At 49.2% G+C, this 23,361-nt stretch overlaps 1 protein-coding gene across 8 annotated transcripts in view; it reads right to left on the reverse strand.

Annotated features, from left to right (window-relative positions):
• ZCWPW1 (zinc finger CW-type and PWWP domain containing 1) overlaps nt 1-23,361 on the reverse strand; it is a 115,531-nt gene that overhangs the window by 17,028 nt on the left and 75,142 nt on the right. For all 8 annotated transcript variants that reach the window (XM_075907300.2, XM_075907297.2, XM_075907296.2 and 5 more), the window contains 3 exons: nt 5,780-5,863; nt 3,965-4,031; nt 1,178-1,242 (listed from right to left, as the gene is read on the reverse strand). In XM_075907300.2, the coding sequence (XP_075763415.2) occupies nt 1,178-1,242; nt 3,965-4,031; nt 5,780-5,863 (216 nt within the window). The remainder of the gene's footprint in view (nt 1-1,177; nt 1,243-3,964; nt 4,032-5,779; nt 5,864-23,361) is intronic.

Here is a 23,361-nt window from a genome sequence, read left to right on the forward strand (position 1 = left end):
CCAGCACTGCTTCCGGCCATCCTTAAGCCCGGTTCAGGGTCCACTTAATGTGGACATGCTAGTTCGAATTAGCAAAATGCTAATGAATGAATTATACAGTTTATTGATGTGGCCCAATATAGTCCTCACTGATTCAATCAAAGCACTTTCATGAATTTTTATTATAGATTAACACAGTCCACATGGACAGTTAGCTCATGTCAGACTAGTGTGTATAAATTCACTCCACCACTTGCTGCAAACTATTTGTTCCTATAGACAAGGCCTACATGATTTATGCAAAGTCACACAGAGCAAGTAAACTTGAACCTGGATTACTTTTAGGTAGAAATCTAATCTTGTTTTAGGGATCTTTTGAAGATTCTTTAACTTTAAAGACTCATCAATGGCTAGCAAAATGCTAATTCGAACTAGTTTTTTAGTCTGGATGCGTTAGTTCGAATTAGCTTAGTTCAAATTAACTAATTCGAACTAAGTTAGTTCGAATTAACGTTGTAGTGTAGACGTACCCCCTGTCTCTAAAACATAACAGGACTCCTCATTGTTTCTGAGGGTACAGACTAACATGACTGCCCCTCTGAGACTTTTCATTCTTATACTGTAAGCTCATTCTCTCTCTGTTAAGGCAGCGCTGGCTGAAATATGACTTTTAAAAGAAATGAATGAATTATACAGTTTATTGATGTGGCCCAATATAGTCCTCACTGATTCAATCAAAGCACTTTCATGAATTTTTATTAACACAGTCCACATGGACAGTTAGCTCATGTCAGACTAGTGTGTATAAATTCACTCCACCACTTGCTGCAAACTATTTGTTCATATAGACAAGGCCTACATGATTTATGCAAAGTCACACAGAGCAAGTAAACTTGAACCTGGATTACTTTTAGGTAGAAATCTAATCTTGTTTTAGGGATCTTTTGAAGATTCTTTAACTTTAAAGACTCATCAATGGCTAGCCATTGGAGATCTTCTCTTAAACTCATGGATAAACTCAACAAATTGAGCATCCCCTACTGGCTAACCAATAATCTTTGTGGGCATGGTTTTAAGTGGAAGCACTTTACTATATTTTTGTTATGATGGGTGAGGGGGGAGAGACAGAATCAATGAAGAGTCAAGACTACAAACCCTTTTCTTTTAAACCATTTTCCCCATCTTCTGTCTGACTTACCATAGTCTCACTTCCATCATGGGACTGCTTCTGCTCTTTGGGCTTAACGGCCATGTTGAATAGTCCTAGAAGACAAAAACAATAACTCACTCACAAAGCACACCTTTTAATGCCACATGGCAAACTTACTATAAGTTGAACCATCATACATGGTTCAAGTGTCAAATCCAAGTAGATGTTTCATTATACCAATGTTCCAAACGTTAATTACTACTAACAAAACTGCACCTTATGTGCCATCTGAATTTGTTTAGCTTTAGCTTCCAGCCATTAGATCTTACTTACCTTTACTTGTCTTTGTTAAGCTAAATAGACTGAGTTCCTGGTGTCTCTCACTGAAAGGCCAGTTTTCCAATCCTTGAATCATTCTCATGGCTCTTTTCTGACCCTCTCCAATTTATCAACATTCTTTTTGGTTTGTGAACCCCAGAACTGGACACACGATTCCAGCGGCAGTCGCACCAGTGCTACATACAGAGGGAATAAAACCTCCCTACTGCTATGTGAGATTCCTGTTTATATAGACAAGATTGAAATAAGCTCTTTCTGCCACAGAGTCATGCAGGAAGCTTCTGCTACTGATCTTTCCTTCATTTGCTGCCTTACTGTGCCACAAACATTGTGTTGGAACATGAGGCAAATCACATTAATCTCTCCATGCTTCAGTTTCCTCATTAAGAAAGGGGAGCGAGACATACATTATAAGGCCAGATGGGACCACTATGACCATCCAATCAGACCTCCTTCAAAACACCACCCAATGAACTACAGTAAGGTTTCCTTTGCATAAAGATCATGCTAAATGACAGCAACACAAGTCTTAGTGGGGACTCTAGCCAGCGAAGGTTGGGATTTGCTAAATAGAAATCAGTGACTAGAATTACTATTGTTTTAAAATGAGCTGTATTAAGGTCCCTGTTTAAAAGAGTGTATAGGCTCTGCACAGGCTCCCTCCAGCCTACATTAACCCTGGCTGGAAGGGGTTAATGCAGGCTGGAGGGAGCCTGTGCAGAGCCCTGGCCAATTAGGAAGTGGCTTTTAAGTTGCCAATCAGATTGTAGCTTGCTGAGGCAGCCCTGTATATAAGAAGCTGCCTAGTAAAGTGAGACAGTTAAGCCCTGACAAGGGAAAGTGTAGGACTTGGTTCCCAGAGAAGTACCTTTGGGAGAGCATTTCTGGACAGGCTCAGGGGGGCTAGAGAGGGAGACTCCTGCCTGATACCTGCCAGGCCACTAGCTTGCTACAAGGGCCAGGAAGATGAAAAGGATCACAGAGGAAGTGGTCCAGGGAACTAGAGGCAGTAAAGAAGTGTAGAGGAGGGCAGAACAAGGCTGCTGCCAGAAGGCCCCTGGGCCTGAGTTCCCTCCTTCCCCATTGGACCACACCTAGCCACCAAGGCATGGCCAATACAGACTGTGGCTCGCCCCTGAGGTAATGAGCTATACTTTGGGGCCACAGGTGGCCACAGTGGCGGGTGAAACAGAACTGCTGATACCCTCCTGGAAGGAGGGTATGGCCCATACAGACTGTGGCTAGCCCCTAAAACAGAGGGGCTAGGTTTGCAGGCCACAGTAAGCCACGGTGGCAATAGAGACTCAGGACTGCTCATAAAGCCCTAGAAGTGGGCGAGAGACCACTGGAGTGGGCACTGCCGGAGGGCAGTGTCCTGAAGAGGACATTGTGGCCTGGGAGCAATGTGTGTCCAGATTAGGAGCATGGAGCACGGACGGGGGAGACACCAGTCTGAAGGAGGCACCCTACTGATGAAAGGATTAATTCCCCAGAGCTTCCATCAGGAGGTGCCTCAGTGGTGAGTCCCACAAACAAAGAATTAGAATTAGTGAGATTCTGTGGCCTGCGTCATACAAGATAATAGGGATGTTGAAAGACTAGAGAGGGGGCAGAGAAGAGCTACAGAAAGGATTTGAGGGTTGGAAAAATGCCTGAGAGTGAGAGACTTAAATAAGTTTGCTCAGTTTAGCTTATACAAATAAAATGGAGAAGTGACTCGATCATGAAGCACTGACTACTAACCTGCTCTTTAACTGAGCAGAGAAAGGCAGAAAAGAACCAGCGATTAGAAGCCAGACACATTCAAATCACAAGGCACATTTTTTCACAGTATTAGGGTATGTCTACACTACCCCGCTAGTTCGAACTAGCGGGGTAATGTATGCATACCGAACGTGCAAATGAAGCCCGGGATTTGAATTTCCCGGGCTTCATTTGCATAAGCCGGCCGGCGCCATTTTTAAATGCCGGCTTGTTCGAACCCCGTGCTGCGCGGCTACACGCGGCACGGGCTAGATAGTTCGAACTAGCAAGCCATTCCGAACTATCTGTACACCTCGTTCCACGAGGCATACAGATAGTTCGGAATGGCTTGCTAGTTCGAACTATCTAGCCCGTGCCGCGTGTAGCCGCGCGGCACGGGGTTCGAACAAGCCGGCATTTAAAAATGGCGCCGGCCGGCTTATGCAAATGAAGCCCGGGAAATTCAAATCCCGGGCTTCATTTGCACGTTCGGTATGCATACATTACCCCGCTAGTTCGAACTAGCGGGGTAGTGTAGACATACCCTTAGTGATTAACTATTGGAACAAATTTCTCAGGAAAAAAGGGGCAGATTCTCCACTGCTTCCTCTCCTCCAATTCAGACTGGACGATTCACACAATCCAGCACAAGTTAGTGGGGTCAGTACATAGGGACCTGGGTGAAATTCCTCAGCATTTGCAATCTGATCTGTGGGATACTGAGAGGGAAAGCAGAAGGCTACAGCATGATACCTTCGAAGTCCTCATGCAATCTTCCCTCACTGTATCGACTGATGAACCCAAATCTCATCACTCTCTCCTGAAGAAAGGGAAGAAAAAGGAGACATTGTTAACTGAGGCTGTGTCTACACTACAAAGAAAAGTCGAAAAAAGATACGCAAATTGCAAGCCGCAATTTGCGTTTTTTTCCTCTTTTCTTCTGAAAGAGGCTTTTTGGCCCATCTATACAAGGCCAAATGTTGGAACACCCCTTCTTCCTTGTAGAACGAGGTTTACAGGGATGCTGAAAAAAGTGTCTGCTTTTCTGATTTTTTTTTCCAGAAAAGCAGACATGTTCTTTGGATGTGGCAGAGCTTTTCTGGGATATCAGAGGTATCCCAGAAAAGCTCTGCAGTCTAGACGTACCCACAGATGGTGGTCTGCTGAAATCCTGGGAGAGGGAAGTGGAGTCCATTGAGTGACTGCCCCCTTTGGATGAGGAAGAAGCCAAACAATCAGCATTTAATGAAGGTCTAGGCAAAGGTTCAATATGTGGGACAGCAAGCAAAGAACCTTAGATGAGATCCACTACTCTGAGATATGTAGATGTTCAATGGACAAAGACCAGAAGAGATCACTAGGGAATTCCGAATAAGGTACTCTTCTTCCAGAACAAAAGTGTCTACACAGGGAGTTAATCGGGTACAGTGAATCAGGAATAACACCTTGGCTGTGTCTACATTGGCACCCATTTCTGGAAAAGGGATGCTAATGAGACAAGTCGGAATTGCAAATGCTGTGGGGGATTTAAATATCCCCCGCGGCATCTGCATGAACATGGCTGCCGCTTTTTTCCGGCTCGGGGCTTTGCCAGAGAAAAGCACCAGTCTAGACGGGATCTTTCGGAAAATAAAGCCTTTTCCAGAAGATTCCTTATTCCTCTTTAAATCCCCCGCGGCATTTGCAATTCCGAAGTGTCTCATTAGCATCTCTTTTCCGGAAAAGGGTGCCAATGTAGACACAGCCCTGGTGTAGAAACGCCTGTATCTCCTCACCTCAAAGCATATAAACCATTGTATGATTAACCTTCACGATACTCCCCTGAGGGAAGTAAGGAAACTAAACCACTGGATGCTTCCCCAAGGTCACAAAAAGAGGAATAATCAGGAATACTGACTTTCAGTCTCTCCTTTTTCTAACCCCTAAAGCCCACGCCTCAACCAGAGCAAAAGACTGAACTCCGGAATCCTGGCTTCCAGCCCCACCATGTTCTAACACACTAACCCCCACCTCCATCCCAGAGTTGAGGATAAAACCTAGGAATCCCAGTTCACAGTTCCCCCTCCCACACTCTAACACACCAGACTCCACTCACATCCCAGAGCTGAGGAGAGAACTCAGGAGTCTTTATTTCAAACCCTCATTCACTCAGGCTTTAGTTGGTATCCCAGCCAACTCATGTCAGGCCTGGCCAAAGAGTTTGTGTGGCCCCAGGTGGCATGTTGTGGTTGGCTGCACCACATAGCCGGGCGGCTCCCAACCAAGGCAGTGAGCAAGCAATCGGGTGGCGGGCCTGCGGGGCCCAAGCCAACCGCCTTGCTCTCTTTACCCTAAGGCCTGGCCTGACTAAAATTACTGGCATCACAGAAGATGGGTTATAGGTTTGTGTGCATTCAGGGGGTGAGTTAACAGTTGAATACAAGTTAACCGCACAGTGAAGATGATCCCTATTTAATCCCAGAAAAGGCAAGCTAGCATTTCCTCCCACCTCTCCCTGTGCCAGCGGGATGCACAGGGAAATCTGCAGAGGCTCAGGCCTCCCCTCAGTAGCATGACAGAGGTTCATACCTGAATGCTGATTTGCTCAGCTTCCTTTGCCATTTTCACAGCACTGTCCAGTTTCTGGCAGTAATCTTTGTTCCTGAGTTTCTTCTGAAAGAGTGAGAGAATTGGTCTTTATGGTGCCTAAAATGCATCAAAACTTTATCTCTTCCCCCCAAACCAGTGACAAGAAACACACTCTGTGAAGGACCAGAGCAGAAATCTTTCTGGTACCAGCGGCTCCTTTCCACAGGAATAATTCACACTGGGGAGAGGAGCAGTAGCAGATATTCATTCAGTGCCTAGTGCAATGGGGTCCTGGTCTCTCTCCCATGCTGGGAGATTGGGGGACCCTAGATGATGGGGCAAGAGACATAAAGCCTCTAGCATAGTGGTAGAAGGGGGAACCCTGGTATGGGAGATGGAGCACACTCAGAACCCCTGATGGGGTGGAAAATGGAAATTGGGGTATGTCTACACTACCACCCTAGTTCGAACTAGGGTGGTTAATGTAGGCAACCGGAGTTGCAAATGAAGCCCGGGATTTGAATTTCCCGGGCTTCATTTGCATATTGCCGGGCGCCGCCATTTTTAAATGTCCGCTAGTTCGGACTCCGTGCCCGTGGCTACACGCGGCACAAACTAGATAGTTCGGATTAGGCTTCCTATTCCGAACTACCGTTACTCCTCATGGAACGAGGTGTACCGGTAGTTCAGAATAGGAAGCCTAATCCGAACTACCTAGTTCGTGCCGCGTGTAGCCGCGGGCACGGAGTCCGAACTAGCGGACATTTAAAAATGGCGGCGCCCGGCAATATGCAAATGAAGCCCGGGAAATTCAAATCCCGGGCTTCATTTGCAACTCCGGTTGCCTATATTAACCACCCTAGTTCGAACTAGGGTGGTAGTGTAGACATACCCTTGGAGAGGAGGTACAGAAAGCACATTTAGCCACAGGCATGAGGGGAGAATGGGAAACCCTGGTATGAGAGAAAAGAGGAACAGGGAGCATACATGAGGAGATATGGTGGTATGAGGGCAAGGAGTCCCTGAAATAAAGACAGATGGCAGGGTGGCACACTGAGAACCCTTGAGGAATCTTTTCATGATTGGGTGTGCAAAAATTGATGAGTCATCTAGCTTTAGATGAAAGGTAGAACAACGAGATGTATCTTCACAGAGCTGATGGCAAGGCTTGTCATTGATGATGAAACACAAGGAATGAAAGAGGTCCTTGGTGGTAGATGTCGTGTTGAGAGTTTCCACACTCTCTCATTTATAAGACAATCATTGAAATAAGGAAAAATTATCACTTCTTGTTGTCGAAGGTATATGGCAACTATTGAAAAATACCCTAGGGGCTGAGGGGAAGCCTAATGGTAAAACTCTGAGGGTATGTCTACACTACAGCAGTAATTCGAACTAACTTAATTCAAATTAGTTAATTCGAACTAGTGCATCTAGACCTAAAAACTAGTTCGAATTAGCATTTTGCTCATTCGAACTAGCATGTCCACATTGAGTGGACCCTGAACCGGGGTTAAGGATGTCCAGAAGCAGTGCCGGCAGGGCAGCAGATTAGGACTTAGAGTGTGGAGCTGCTGCCTCAGGCTAGCCGAGGGCTGTGCTTAAAGGGACCAGACCCCCAACCCGGACAGACAGTTCTCAGGGGTTCCCCGCTCGCTTGTCTAACTTGATGAGGGACAGCAAAGCAGTCCTGGCTTGGAGTGCCCTGAGTGCCCACACTCAGCACATCACAGCACTCGGCCATCAGCCCGGCTGCACTTGCTGCAGGCTGCCATCCGGGGGGGGGGGGGTCAATCGAGGGGCTGCAGGAGAGTTTCCACCCCGAGGAGCCCGCAGAGCCATCCCAGTCCTCCCCATCGGGGGCTTGTACCCCATTCCTCCCTCACCTTTTTCCACTTACCCCTCCCTAGCCCACATGCACTCGATGAGGGCGTGCCGGCACCGGGAAGACCGGTCCCGGTCCTGGTGCCGGTGCCTGGTGCAGTGCCAGGTGCAGCACCAGGAGAACAGGTCCCAGTGCTGTGAGTGGAGCCGGCTGCGGCACCAGGAAAACCGGTCCTGGTGCCTGAAGTGGAGTTGATGCCGAGAGGACAGATCCCGGTGCCTGGGGTGGAGCCGGTTGCGGCACCGGGAGGAACGGTCCCGGTGCCGACACAGAGCATGACTGCGCTGCTGAAGTCGGTATCGGTTGTGAGACGAACCCCGAAGAAGCCGCTGTCACCGGTGATGGCGGCACCAGCATGGCCCACGGGGTCGATGCCGGTGCCTGTGATGGTGCCAAAACGTGCATCGGTGCTGAAGAGGCTGATGCTGAAGGGCCCAGTGCCGATGACTGGAATGGCACCCCGGGAAAGCTGCTCAGCGCCGGTATCGAAGATGATGATGGTGCCATAGACGTCGCCACAAGGCCAGGGTGATACGGCACTGATGCAGCCAAAACAGGGTCTGGAAGGGGTCCCACCACCGAAGGAGGTCGAGCCCAGTCGAGTGCCAAGTGAAGCCTGGCTGCCTGCGTTGAGGCCGGCACCGATGTGGAGGCAAGCAGTACTGGTCCCACAGGGGACAGTCCTGCTGCATAAGCAACCGGTGCCGTCCAGTCATGCCGGTGCGGAGGCAAAGCTGGTGCCAACACAGCCTCCGGCATAGGCAACCTCGACCCCTCTGCCTCAACCAACAAACTAATTCAAACTAACGCATCTAGAACTCAAAACTAGTTCGAATTAGCGTTTTGCTAATTCGAACTAGCAAGTCCACATTGAGTGGACCCTGAACAGGGCTTAAGGATGGCCGGAAGCAGTGCCGGCAGGGCATCAGAGGAGGACTTAGAGCGTGGAGATGCTGTCTCAGGCTAGCCGAGGGCTGTGCTTAAAGGGACCCGACCCCCACCCCGGACAGACAGTTCTCAGGGGTGCCCCGCTTGAAAACCAGTCCTGGCTTGGAGTGCCCGGAATGCCCACACTGGGCACATCACAGCACTCGGCCATCAGACCGGCTGCACTTGCCGCAGGCTGCCATCTGGGGAGAGGGGGTAATTGGGGGGCTGCAGGAGAGCTTCCACCCCCAGAAGCCCACAGAGCCAGCCCAGTCCTCCCCATCGGGGGCTCGTGCCCCATTCCTCCCTCACCTCCTTCCACTTACCCTTCCCTAGCCCCCCTTCCTGATGTACAAAATAAAGATAACGTTTCTTCCAACATTGACTCTGTCTTTATTGAACAAAACTGGGGGAGACTGGGAAAAGGAGGTGGGAGAGGGGAAGAGAAAGGCTGGGAGAGGGGAGGGCAACTACAATGATCAGGGGTGGGGAACAGGTCCCAGATGAAGAGAGGCTACAGAGACTGGGACTGTTCAGCTTAGAAAAGAGGAGATGGAGCGGGGACAGGATAGAGGTCTCTAAAAGCAGGGGTTGGGTGGAGAGGGTGCATTCAGAAAAGTTCTTCATGAGTTCCCATAAAGAAGGACTAGAGGACACCAAAGGAAAGGAATGGGTAGCAGGCTTCAAACTAGTAAGAAAAAGTTGTTCTTCACAAAGCAAAGTTAACCGGTGGAACTCCTGGCTGCAGGAGGCTGTGAAGGCTACAACTAGAACAGAGTTTAAAGGGAAGTGAGATCAAGTCATGGAGGTTGGGTCCATGGAGTAGTCTTAGCCAGGGGGTAGGAGTGGTGTCCCTGCCCAAAGTTTGTGGAAGGCTGGAGAGGGATGGCACGGGACAAATGGCTTGGTCACTGTCTTCGGTCCATCCCCTCCAGGGTCCCTAGTGTTGGCCGCTGTCAGCAGACAGGCTACTGGGCTAGATGGACCTTTGGTCTGACCCAGTACGGCCATTGTAAGCTCAGGGTCGGGGGTCTCAGTGGACCCCCTTGATTTTCATGCACACCTGCTCCTGGGTGGCCAGGCTGGCAGCTCTCCTGCCCTAGCCGGCCACTTTCCTGTGCCTAGTGCGGAGATCGTGGACAAGGTCCACGATGTCTGCACTAGCCCAGGAAGGTGCCCGCCTCTTGCGGTCCCGGGCAAGCTCCCGGGAGCCTCCAGCCTGGTCCCGGGAAGAGGGGATGGGCTGGGGGACATCGGGTGGCTGGCTCTGTGCTGTGTCAGGTGCAGGGTCTGCTGGCTGGGTGCTGGCAGGCTTGCACCTGGCACAGGCACCGTAGCCAGCCCGTGCCCCTTTAAGGGGTCCGGGGCCGGGAGGGGGGGCAATAGAGTTTCCCTGGTGTTGGCCAGAGTGGCCACCAGGGAAACCAGGGGAGGGCTAGCCGCCTACTAGTTCGAATTAAGGGGCTACACACCCCTTAATTCGAACTAGTAAGTTCGAACTAGGCTTAATCCTCGTAAAATGAGGTTTTCCTAGTTCGAACTAAGCGCTCCGCTAGTTCGATTTAAATTCGAACTAGCGGAGCGCTAGTGTAGCGCCTATGAATGTTAGTTCGAACTAACGTCCGTTAGTTCGAACTAACATTATAGTGTAGACATACCCTAAGTGAGGCTAATAAGGTCATGCGCCGCCTCACGTGTCCGGTGTGGAGGGGCGGTGCGAGGGTAGTTGCCCTGGACTGGATGGACGTCCCGCTCGCTTACGCCACACTGTGGTGGATGAGGACATGCGCACCGGAGACTCAGCACCGTGGTGTAGGCTCGACTTGGACGTCCAACTTGGAAACCTACCACAAGACGTTCTCGACCTCTTCGGTGGCGGAGAGTGAGACCGGTGCCAGGCCCTCGACGTTGAGGCCCGGTCCCGAGATGGAGCATTTCGCGTGGATGCTGGTGCACTGCACACCACAGAGTGCCCAGCCGGTGCTGGCTGTAAAGCCGCCTCCATGAGGAGAAACTTTAGACGAGAGTCTCTCTCCCTCTTAGTGTGCGGCTTAAATGACTTGCAGATCTTACAGGCGTCTGTAAGATGGCCCTCACCCAGACATTTCAGACAACTGTCATGAGGGTCTCCTTTGGGCATTAACTTTGCGCAGACAGCGCACGCCTTAAAGCCTTGCGGCCCTGGCATTTCTCACCCCCAAAGGGGGAGAAGGAAAACAACAAGACACTTACTATCTAACTAATTGAACTATTTAGAACTATCTACAATACTAAGAGAAACGGGAACCATTAACTGATCTAAGAGAGACACGCTCCAACGACCATCACAAGCGGTAAGAAGGAACTTAGGTGGGGGAGCGCCAGCAGGGGTACTTATGCCCTGCCATGGCAGTGCCACTCCAGGGGGGGCCCTGCCGGCGCTACGGGTACTGCTAGGGAAAACGCTCTGGAAGACGCGGTGCATGTGGTGCGCACACCTAATCCGAATGGACATGAGCAACCACTCAAAGAAGAACTGTGGTTGTGGTACCAGAAGTCCCTGGCTTATCACTGGTGCTGACACAGGCAGACAAAGATGCTGGCAAGGAGTGCGTTGGTGAGACTCTCCTTTTCGGCACCGTTTTCAATGCTGGAGAGCTTGCCCTTCGTTTTTCATCTCTGAGAAGCTTGGAGGGAGAGGAAGAATCCCTAGACCCGTGGTCCCCAACACGGTGCCCGCGGGCGCCATGGCGCCCGTGGGGGCATTTGTCTGCGCCCGCCAAGTGCTCAGGGCTGGCCTGGCCCCGGGCACATGGCGCATGCGCGGTGCTGGAGCCGGCCCCAGGCGCACGGGGAACGCTAGCCCCGGGAGCGCGGCAAAGTGGCCACCTACGCCCTGGGTGCACGGCACATGGGGAGTGCCGGCCCCGAGTGCATGGTGAATTGGCCGTGCTTTTTTATGTATTTGTTTAGTGGTTTTAGGTCAAGAATCTGTCTCCACTCGCCCGTTTTCTTTCTATGAGAAAATGAAAGTAAAAACTGGTTCTCTTAAACTGCTGGGTAACTGGTTCTATGGCCCCTAGTTGCAGCCAGTGATTCACATATGGTCTCGTGAGAGGGGTCCCTGAAAAGGGATGGGGTGGATGGGTGGAGTAGGGGGCGAGAAAGGAAAGTGATAGTGTATCCTGAGGAGACAGTTTGTATCACACATGTATCCAATGTAATGGATTGCTATTCTTGAAGAAATGGTAGCAGGCCATTGGTAGTGGAAATGGTAGTGGAACAGGTTTGTTACATTTTGAGACTCTGGGTGATGTGTTTTTCAGTCTCTCAACGGGTGTTTCAAATTTGCTTATTTGGTTGGGATGGATGACTGGGGTTGTTGTTTTGGGGGTGCTGTCTTTGTTGTCTATTCTTTTCTCTTTGTTGGTATGATGGATGATCCTGTCTTTGATAATGATATGTAGTTTGTGGTTATCTCTGTCTCTGATATGGTTGATACCTGTATTGTCTTGATTTTGCTGCAGGTGTTTGGATTCCCAGCAAACGTAGTATCTCCCTGGAGTCTTTCATGGATTGTAGTACTTCGTTGGTTTTTGCCAAGAAGAGCTTCTCACTCGAATGGCAGGTCTTCAACTGATAGTTGGAGTTGGCGGGGAAAGAGGAAGATACTCACCTTGTGCAGTAACGACGTTTCTTCGGTGTATGTCCCCGTGGGTGCTCCACTTGGTGTCGGGCTCGTCCCGGCGCCACAGGTCGGAAAGTCATCAGCCATGGTCCAGCCGGACCGCGCATGCGTGGGGCGCGTGCTGCTTGCGCTGATTGTTAGCTTGCGCTGAGTCCAGCTTCCCGCCAGTTCCTCCGAACTGGATCACTCTTGAAAAACATAAGGAAGAAACTCTGAAGAGGGGAGGAGGGTGGGTTGTGGAGCACCCACGGGGACATACACCTCAAAGAAACGTCATTACTGCACAGGGTGAGTAAATTCCTCTTCTTCTTCAGTGGGGTCCCCGTGGGTGCTCCACTTGAGGTGAGTAGAGAGCAGTAGCCTCATCTGTGGAGGCAGGATTGGAGTCAAGATCTGTCTGCTGTGGACAGCACTGCAGAGGCCAGTGCTGATTCTCGAGCAATTGTGTTGATGGAATAGTGCTTAGCAAAAGTTATGTCCGAAGACCATGTCGATGTACGGTGAATGCCTTTGATTGAGACTCCTTTGAGAAAAGCTAGGGAAGTAAATGTTGCTCTAGTGGAATGAGCCATAATAGGCATTGATATGGACTTATTCTGTAAAGTATAGCAAGTGGTAATGCATTTCACGATTATTTTAGATATTTTCTGCTAAAACAACGGTTGGCCCTTGGATCTTCCATCAGAGCACAAGAAAAGCTGCTGGGATCGTCGAAATGGGCGAGTCCGTTCCAGATAAAAAGCGAGTGCCCTGCTGATGTCTAAGGTATGTAGATAGGCTTCATAAGTCGTTGCATGTGGTTTGGGGTAAAAAGTCGAGTATTATCGGTTCATTGATATGAAATTCCGAATTCACCTTCGGCAGAAATTTTGGGTGAGATCGTATTATTACCCCTTGGTTGGTGAACAGGGTATATGGAGGAGCGGCCAAAAGAGCTGCCAATTCTCCAACTTGTCTGGCCGATGTTATAGCTAGAAGGAATACCACCTTTATGGTGAGAGTCTGAATGCCACATGTGGCTAGAGACTCAAAGGGTGGATATGTGAGAGTGACCAAAACAAACTCAAGATCCCACAGAGCAGATGGTTTCCTGTGCGGAGAGTGTAAGTTCATTAAACCCTTCAGGAAACGTTTAGTCATCAGGTAAGACATAATTGAAAAGCCTTCAATTGATTGTCTAAATGCAGAAATCGCTTAAAGATGGACTTTAACAGATGAAAGACCCAGTTTAGAGCAGTGTAGATGGAGGGCATAGTCCAGAATGCAGTGAATTGGAGTGGACATCGCATCGAAACCATTGGCTATACACCAAGAATGGAACCGATGCCACTTTTAAAGGTAAGTCTTTCGTGTGGAGTCACATCTGCTACGAAGTAATATTTGTTTCATGTTTTGTGAACAAAGTGCTTCTGTGCTATGGAACCAGCTAGGAGCCATGCTGTGAGGTGCATTCGGTCGATTTGCAGTTGTGGTATGAACATCCCTGGCTGCATGAGCAAATCCAGTCGTTTGGTAACGGATATGGTGGTCAGCAAGACATCTGCAGTAGAAGAGGGAGCCAGGTCTGTCTGGGCCAGAAGGGGGCTATTAGTATCACCATGGCCCTGTCGTCCATTATCTTTTCCAATACTCTTGGGAGAAAAAATTTTGAAGGAGAAAGTAGTTAGAGACATTGAAGCTAATGGCAATTGGGACAAATTACAACATGGTTTTACAAAAGGTAGATCGTGCCAAACCAACCTGATCTCCTTTTTTGAGAAAGTAACAGAATTTTTAGATAAAGGAAATGCAGCGGATCTAATCTACCTCGACTTTAGTAAGGCATTTGATACGGTACCACATGGGGAATTATTGGTTAAATTGGAAATGATAGGGATTAATATGAAAGTTGAGAGGTGGATAAGCAACTGGTTAAAGGGGAGACTACAGCGAGTCATATTGAAAGGTGAACTGTCAGGTTGGAGGAAGGTTACTAGAGGAGTTCCTCAGGGATCAATTTTGGGGCCAATTTTATTTAATCTTTTTATTGCTGATCTTGGCACCAAAAGTGGAAGTGTCCTAATAAAATTTGCGGATGACACAAAATTGGGAGCTATTGCCAATTCAGAAAAGGATCGGGATATCATACAGGAAGATCTGGATGATCTTGTAAATTGGAGTGATAGCAATAGGATGAAATTTAATAGTGAGAAGTGTAAGGTTATGCATTTAGGGATTAACAACAAGAATTTTAGTTATAAGCTGGGGACACATCAGTTGGAAGTAACGGAGGAGGAGAAGGACCTCGGAGTCCTGGTTGATTATAGAATGACTATGAGCCACCATTGTGACATGGCCGTGAAAAAGGCAAATACGATCTTGGGATGTATTAGGAGAGGTATTTCCAGTAGGGATGAGGTGTTAGTGCCATTATACAAGGCACTGGTGAGACCCCATTTGGAATACTGTATGCAGTTCTGGTCTCCCATGTTTAAGAAGGATGAATTCAAACTGGAACAGGTACAAAGAAGGGCCACTAGGATGATCCGAGGAATGGAAAACCTGTCTTATGAAAGGAGACTCAAGGAGCTTGGCTTGTTTACCTTAACCAAAAGAAGGCTGAGGGGGGACATGATTGCACTTTTTAAATATATTAGAGGGATAAATTCCAGGGAGGGACAGGAATTATTTAAGCTTAATACCAATGTGGACACAAGAACAAATGGATATAAGCTGGCTAGTAGGAAGTTTAGACTTGAGATTAGACGAAGGTTTCTAACCATTAGAGGAGTGAGGGTATGTCTACACTAGAAAGTTAGTTCGAACTAACGGACGTTAGTTCGAACTAACTTTCCTATGCGCTACACTAGCGCTCCGCTAGTTCGAATTTGAATCGAACTAGCGGAGCGCTTAGTTCGAACTAGGTAAACCTCATTTTACGAGGACTAACGCCTAGTTCGAACTAGCTAGTTCGAACTAAGGGCTGTGTAGCCCTTTAGTTCGAACTAGTGGGAGGCTAGCCCTCCCCAGGTTTCCCTGGTGGCCACTCTGGCCAACACCAGGGAAACTCTATGCCCCCCTCCCGGCCCCGGACCTCTTAAAGGGGCACGGGCTGGCTACGGTGCCCGTGCCAGGTGCAAGCCTGCCAGCACCCAGCTAGCAGACCCTGCACCTGGCACGGCACAGAGCCACCCACCCGATGCCCCCCAGCCCACCCCCTCTTGCCGGGACCAGGCTGGCGGCTCCCAGGAGCTTGCCCTGGACCGCAAGAGGCGGGCACCTTCCTGGGCTAGTGCGGACATCGTGGACCTCGTCCACGATCTCCGCACTAGGCACAGGAAAGTGGCCGTCTAGGGCAGGAGAGCTGCCAGCCTGGCCACCCAGGACCAGGTGTGCATGAAAATCAAGGGGGTCCACTGAGACCCCCGACACTGAGCCCTGAGCTTACAATGGCCGTACTGGGTCAGACCAAAGGTCCATCTAGCCCAGTAGCCTGTCTGCCAACAGCGGCCAACCCTAGGGACCCTGGAGGGGATGGACCGAAGACAATGACCAAGCCATTTGTCTCGTGCCATCCCTCTCCAGCCTTCCACAAACTTTGGGCAGGGATACCACTCCTACCCTCTGGCTAATAGGACTCCATGGACCCAACCTCCATCACTTTATCTCACTTCCCTTTCAACTCTGTTCTAGTTGTAGCCTTCACAGCCTCCTGCAGCAAGGAGTTCCACAGGTTAACTATTTGCTTTGTCAAGAACAACAACTTTCTCTTACTAGTTTCAAGCCTGCTACCCATTCCTTTCCTTTGGTGTCCTCTAGTCCTTCTTTATGGGAACTCAGGAAGAACTTTTCTGAATGCACCCTCTCCACCCAACCCCTGCTTTTAGAGACCTCTATCCTGTCCCCCCTCCGTCTCCTCTTTTCTAAGCTGAACAGTCCCAGTCTCTGTAGCCTCTCTTCATCTGGGACCTGTTCCCAACCCCTGATCATGTTAGTTGCCCTCCCCTCTCCCAGCCTTTCTCTTCCCCTCTCCCACCTCCTTTTCCCAGTCTCCCCCAGTTTTGTTCAATAAAGACAGAGTCAATGTTGGAAGAAACGTTATCTTTATTTTGTACATCAATAAGAAGGGGGGCTAGGGAAGGGCAAGTGGAAGGAGGTGAGGGAGGAATGGGGTACGAGCCCCCGATGGGGAGGACTGGGCTGGCTCTGCGGGCTTCTGGGGGTGGAAGCTCTCCTGCAGCCCCCCAATTACTCCCTCTCCCCAGATGGCAGCCTGCGGCAAGTGCAGCCGGGCTGATGGCCGAGTGGTGTGATGTGCCCAGTGTGGGCACTCAGGGCACTCCAAGCCAGAACTTCTTTGCAAGCGGGGCACCCCTTAGAACTGTGTGTCCGGGGTGGGGGTCGGGACCCTTTAAGCGCAGCCCTCGGCTAGCCTGAGACAGCATCTCCATACTCTAAGTCCTCCTTTTATGCCCTGCCGGCACTGCTTCCGGCCATCATTAAGCCCTGTTCAGAGTCCACTCAATGTGGACTTACTAGTTCGAACTAGCAAAACGCTAGTTCGAACTAGTTTTTAGTTCTAGATGCGTTAGTTCGAACTAGCTTAGTTCGAATTAACTAATTCGAACTAAGTTAGTTCGAACTAGCGCTGTAGTGTAGACGTACCCTGAGGTTCTGGAACGGCCTTCCAAGGGAAGTAGTGGGAGCAAAAGATCTATCTGGCTTCAAGATTAAACTAGATGGGTTTATGAAAGGGATGGTTTGATGAGATAACATGATCTTGGTAACTAATTGACCATTCATTATCAGTGGGAAATAGGTCAATGGAGGGATGATAGGAATTACTAGAGAACTTTCTGGGTGTCTGGCTGATGAGTCTTGCCCACATGCTCAGGGTTTAGCTGATCGCCATATTTGGGGTTGGGAAGGAATTTTCCTCCAGGGTAGATTGGCAGAGGCCCTGGAGGTTTTTCGCCTTCCTCTGTAGCATGGGGCACAGATCACAGCTGGAGGATGCTCTGCATTCAAAGTATTTGAAGGCTTCAATATCTGAGATATAGGTGAGAGGATTATTCTGGGAGGGGTGGGTGAGATTCTGTGTGGCCTGCACTGTGCAGGGGGTCAGACTAGATGATCATAATGGTCCCTTCTGACCTTAAAGTCTATGAGTCTATGAGAAGTGGAACAGGAGGGAAAGCGTTGAGAAGATGATGAGCCCAGCTTATCAAGAATGCATCCCCCAGAAATTTGGGGCCCAGACTGGCTCTGGAACAGTATCTGGGACATTTGGCATTGTGATGTGTGGCAAACAAGTCTATACTGGGATGTCCCCAGCGTTGAAATATCAAAAAAGTCACTTCATGATTGAGTTCCCACTCATGTTAAGGAAACAGGTGTCTGCTCAAGGCATCTGCAATGGAATTGTCTTTGCCACGTTGGTACATTGCTATGAGAGTGATTTTGTGACCGATATACCAATTCCATAGGTTCATGGCTTCCGCACACAGGGATCTTGATCGGGCTTCTCCCTGTCGGTTGATGAAGTACACTGTGGTGGTGGTGTCAGAGAAGACTTGAACCATCTGACCACAGATCCTGAGAAGGAATGGCTTGCATGCCTTGAACACCGCCCTGAGTTCCAAAAGATTTATGTGCTGCAGGGCTTCCTGAGCATTTCACTGGCCTTGAGCGAATTTGCCCTCACAGTGGGCTCCCCATCCTAGGATAGAGGCGTCCGGAGTAACTTGGACAGTGGGATGCGGACGGTGGAAAGGGACCCCGGAGAGCATGTTGGTGGGAGAAGTCCACCACATGAGGGAACATTTCACTGTCAAAGGCAATGTTACTAGCCTGTGTAGATTGCAATTGCCCGGGCGATATATGGACTCCATCAAATGTTGAAGGCACCTGAGACGTAGTCTGGCATGCTGTACACGTATGTCGTTGCCGCCATGTGCCTCAAGAGTTGCAGACAGGTAAGTATTGACACTCTTGGGCTGAGGGATAGTGTCTGCGTGAGGCTCTGTATTCTGTGGAATCTCTCTAGGAAGATAGGCCTTGGTTGCTGTACAATCTAACCATGCCCCAATGAACACGAGGGATCTTTGTGGTATGAGCGAGGACTTCGGGACGTTCAACACAAGTCCCAGATCCGTGAACAAGTCTCTTGTGACCTGAGTGGCTGTCAGTGCACATTTGAACATATGAGCCTTGATCAGGCAATCGTCTAGATATGGGAAGATCATGATGCCTTGACGATGAAGATACGCTGCCACCACCGTGAGGGTCTTCGAGAAAACCCTGGGTGCGGATGACAGGCCGAATGGAAGAACTTTGTACTGAAAATGCTGTGTGCCTACGACAAATCTCAGGAAACGTCTGTGTGCTGGGTGTATCGTTACATAGAAATACGCGTCTTGTAAATTGAGGAACGTGAACCAATCCCTTTTGTTCAATGCTGGGAATATAGAAGTTAGAGTCACCATCCTGAATCTCTGTTTCCTGAGATACCGATAGAGATTGCAAAGGTCTAGAATGGGTCTCCATCCTCCCGATTTCTTCTCGGTGAGAAAATAGCAAGAGTAGAATCCCTTGCCCCAAAATTGATCAGGTACTGCCTCCACCGCACCAATCTCTACGAGACGGAGAACCGCCTGCATTAGGAGATTCACGTGAGATGGGTCCCTGAAAAGGGAGGGTTTTGGAGGGGTGGTGGGGGACGGGAAAGAAGAAGGATGGAGTATCCTGATGTTATTATCTCCTGGACACGGCGGTTTGCGGTGATGGTAAACCATCTGTGCTGGTACAGTCTCAACTGATGATGGAATAACTTCTGTGTTCCCGGGTCGTACGTTAAAATAATGGTTCTCAGTTACTTTATTGGACCATCAAACTTGCTGTCTGTTGTTTTGGGAATTAGGATTTCATCCGGTTTGCAGTCTTCACTTTTGTTGACATGGTCTGGGGTGTTGTTGTGGGTGGTCCTGTTGTCTGAACCTGGGCGCCCCATACGAGAAGGGCCTCTGTCTGAAGTAGGATGTATATCGTTTGCAACAATATGGGGGTATATACATCCTTAACGTTTGTAGGGTAGTTCTAGAATCCTTGCCCAAGTGCAAAACTTGGTCCATTTTCTCTGCAAATAGACTCTGTCAAAGGGCATGTCTTCTACCTTAGGTTGCAAATCATTAGGTACAGATGCCATCTGTAGCCACGAAGACCTCCTCATAACTACTGATGTCGCCGTGGCCTGTGCCGCTGCATTGGCAATATCCAGGGAAATTCGTAAGGCCATTGTTGAGGCTGTATAGCCTTCCTGGATAACTAATTTTAAGAGCTTCTGTTTCTCATCATGCAAGTTCTCTAAAACTGCTACCATCTTTGAATAATTATCAAAGCTATGGTTAAACAGATGAGCAATGTAGTTTGCCATTCTCAGTGTAAGTGTGGCTGAAGAATAAACTTTTCGTCCAAAAAGATCTAAGCATTTTGATTCTTTATCAGCAGCAGCATTCCTATGTTGTGGCATCTTGGATTTTTGCTGGGCTGCATCCATGACTAAGGAGTTCGGTCGAGGGTGCATGAACAAAAATTCCATCCCCTTTGGGGGAACGAAATATTTCTTGTCCGCCCTCTTATGAGAAGGCTGAGAGGACACCGGTGTCTGCCATATGTCATCAGCAATTTCTAGGATTGTGTCATCAAAGGGAAATGCCATTTTGGATTTTGGGGATTTTTGAAGGTTCTTCAACAGCTTATGTTGTTTTTGTTGAACCTCTGCTACATGCAGGTCCTGTGATTCTGCCACTCTTTTAAAGAGCTCTTGAAACTGCCGAGTGTCATCTACTGGAGAGGAATCGCCAGGGAACACTGCATCATCCCGGGAGGAAGAAACAACAGAGTAGTCCACTGGGGATTGTTCCTGCATTTGTGGCTGTTCTGGTGTCACTGGCTGTGCTGGCTCTGGGTGTACCAGAGGGAGAGGCACATTCCCAGACAATGTCGAGGGTCGAGCGGAAACGCCTGGTGGCATAGAGACCCTGGAGCTGCTGTGAGAATGATACTGATAGCGTCGTGGAGATCAGGAAGAAGAACGTCCAGAAGAGTATTGTCACTCATTATGACAGTCACTATGGCAGCGACGATGATCACGATAATAACAAGACGATGGATATGCAGGTGAATATCACTGTCGGTACTCGTGACAATATCGGGATGAAGATGAGCGTGTAGGCGACCTAGGTGAGCGAAATCTGCATCTGGTGTATGAAGGTGATCGAGAACATCTGCGATAGCAATGAGGTGATGGTGAGTATTGTTGATAGTGTCTTCTCAAGATATTAGTAGCATGAGTCTCATGTCTATGCGGCTCAGAGAAGGCAGAAGAAGGTGATCTGGGCTGTGAATAGGGAGCTAATTGTTCAGGGCTTGGTGAAAGATGAAACCCTGTGCCTGCTGAATGGTCAGCTCCTGCAGACAGCATTGACTGATGTGACCTTGGGGGGAGCTGTGTTGCTGCGGTGACTGTGAGTGATCTGAAAGCCGGCAGGGTGCAGCCGTGGAGGCTGAGACAGTAGCGCTTCAGCGCTTATCAGTTTCAAGGGCTGAAGCCGGTGCTGGCGAAGAGCTTGTTGATAATGAGCTCAGCACCAGTGATAGTGCCAGAGAGAAGGGGCATTGAGCTTGCATTGAGACAGCCGGTGCTGCACTCGGTGCCGTAGCAGCTGGCACCGAGGTGGCGGTACCACAGTCACCAATGCTGAGATCACCGGTGCTGCAGTAGCCGGCGTGGAAACAGGTGGAGCCAGCATGAGCTGGATCGGTGCTCGGAGTCAACGTTGTCAGGGTTGGTGCCGCTGATGCTGGGGCCGATATCGGGACCGCCTGGGCTGAAGCACCTGCAGCCGCGGGTGTGTGAGGGTGCCTGAGGACCGGCGCCGGTGCCGATTCTTGTCTGGGAGGCACAGCCATTGCCCAATCCGCCCCCCTGCTAAAGGTGGGGCTGGGCTCAGAGACACTGTGGCTCTTTCCATGCCGCTCACCTTGATGATGTTGCCTGGTTGATTTCTGACCTCTGGCTTTAAATGACACGGTCAGGGTTTTCACTGCCGCTGCGGTAATTAGCTCTGATTGCCCCTGTTGAGTATCCTGTAGCTGAAGCACCTTGCTGTATAGAAGCATCTTCAGCGGCATCTTGCGGTCCCATCACGCTCTGCCAGTCAGTTTCTGACAGTGTGGGCATTTGTGGGGTACATGCCCCTCGCCCAGACATTTAACATAGAATGAGTGTCCATCAGACATCAGCATAGCGTCATGGCCCTCAGAACACTTTTTGAAGCCAGAGGAAGCTGGCATTATGAACTGAGGAAAAAAAACTTTTGTTTTTTATTTTTCAAATGGAGAACTATTAAAAAACTGTGCCTAACTAACTAACTTAGTAACTAATAACTAACGGCTGACTAACTATTTACAGAAATCTTTCTTAAACAGCTGAAGAGAAGGGATTTGCTCCACTTGCGACCGTTGAACGGTAAGGAGGAACTGGCAGGAAGCCGGACTCAGCACAAGCTAACAATCAGCGCGAGCAGCACGCGCCCCATGCATGCGAGGTCCAGTTGGACCACAGCTGACGACTCTCCGACCTGCGGCGCCGAGATGAGCCCGACTCCAAGAGGAGCACCCACGGGGACACCACCGAAGAAGAAAGCAGAGTTGAACCATGAGGCTCATCACATAGTCACTGCCGTGGCTGTTGTTCTTGTCGCCAACTCTGCGGCATCAAGGGCAGCTTGGAATGCTATACATAATACTGCTTGTCTTTCAGACATGATCGCTCTGAATTAAGCCTTTTTGTTGTCGGGAATATCCTCAATAAAGGTGTTGTGCTTTCCATAATTGTTAAAATCATATTTGCTGAGTAATGCGGTGTAGTTCATTGCTCTCATTTGGAGAGGGCCGAGGCATATACCTTTTTCCCCAGTGAGTCAAGTCTTTTGTTGTCTTTGTCCAATGGAGTAGAACGATTCTGTTTATTTCTCTGCTGTGCCGCATCCACTATTGGGGTGTGTCTAGACTACAGGGTTTTGTCGACAAAAGTGGACTTTTATCGACAAAACAATACCTGTGTCTACACTGCCGCTGAGTTCTGTCGACATAACATCAACAGAACTCAGCAGTTTTGTCGACGGCGGTAAACCTCATTCTATGAAGAATAACGCCTTTTGTCGACAGAGTTCTAGCAACAGAAGGCGTTATTGCATCTATACTGTCCTTTGCATCAACACTGTCATGCCGACAAAGCGGCTTGCTTTGTCGACAGAACTGGATGTAGTCTAGACACTCTTTGTCGACAGAAGCTTTGTCGACAGTATCTGTCGACAAAACTTCTGTCGACAAAAGCCTGTAGTCTAGACATACCCTAAGGGAGTTAGGCAGAGAGTGTGTGAAAAGGAATTCAGATCCTTTGGGAGGGACATAGTATTTCCAGTCTGCTTTTACAGATCGGTGGCAAGGTGGGTGTTTGCCACAAGGATTTTGCTGGTTTTAATATGGCTGGATTAATTGGTAAGGCAATTTTGGTGGATGGAGTTGCCTGAAGGATGTTTGTCAGTTCATGGTGAGAGTCCTGCACCTCCTCCATGAGGATATTTAAATAATCTGTGACTCTTTGGAAGAGATCTTGAAAGGAAGAAATGTCCTCTGTGTTGTTGGAGGACAGTGGTATGATTGCTTCCTCTGTGCCAGCCAGTGAGTGCATGTGCAATAAATTTGCAGGCGCAGAATTTGGGGAGTCTTGGTTGTCAATATCATTTTTCCCCGTGCTCATTCAGAGTGAGTAGGTCAGGGCAGAGCGAGGCCTTATCATGTGTTTGGTTTTACGTGGTCTCTTTCTAGGTTGCTGAGGCCATTGATTCCACATTTGCCAATGTGGGGGGTAAGGCACTGGTGGTGGCATCCAGGGATATGGAGCCCAGGGAGCCATTTATGCTCTAATGATATCTGGTTGTGCCTGACTGAATGACATTCCTGATCCTTGTTTGTGTGGAGATAACTGAGGTGAAAAGACAGTTAAGTCTTCTTCCCCTTCCACTGATGGGGGGAGGGTGATTTAGAGTAAACAGAGAC

The sequence above is a fragment of the Pelodiscus sinensis genome, chromosome 22 (assembly GCF_052426305.1).
Source record: "Pelodiscus sinensis isolate ZL-2025 chromosome 22, ASM5242630v1, whole genome shotgun sequence".
NCBI classification, from domain to species: Eukaryota; Metazoa; Chordata; order Testudines; family Trionychidae; genus Pelodiscus; species Pelodiscus sinensis.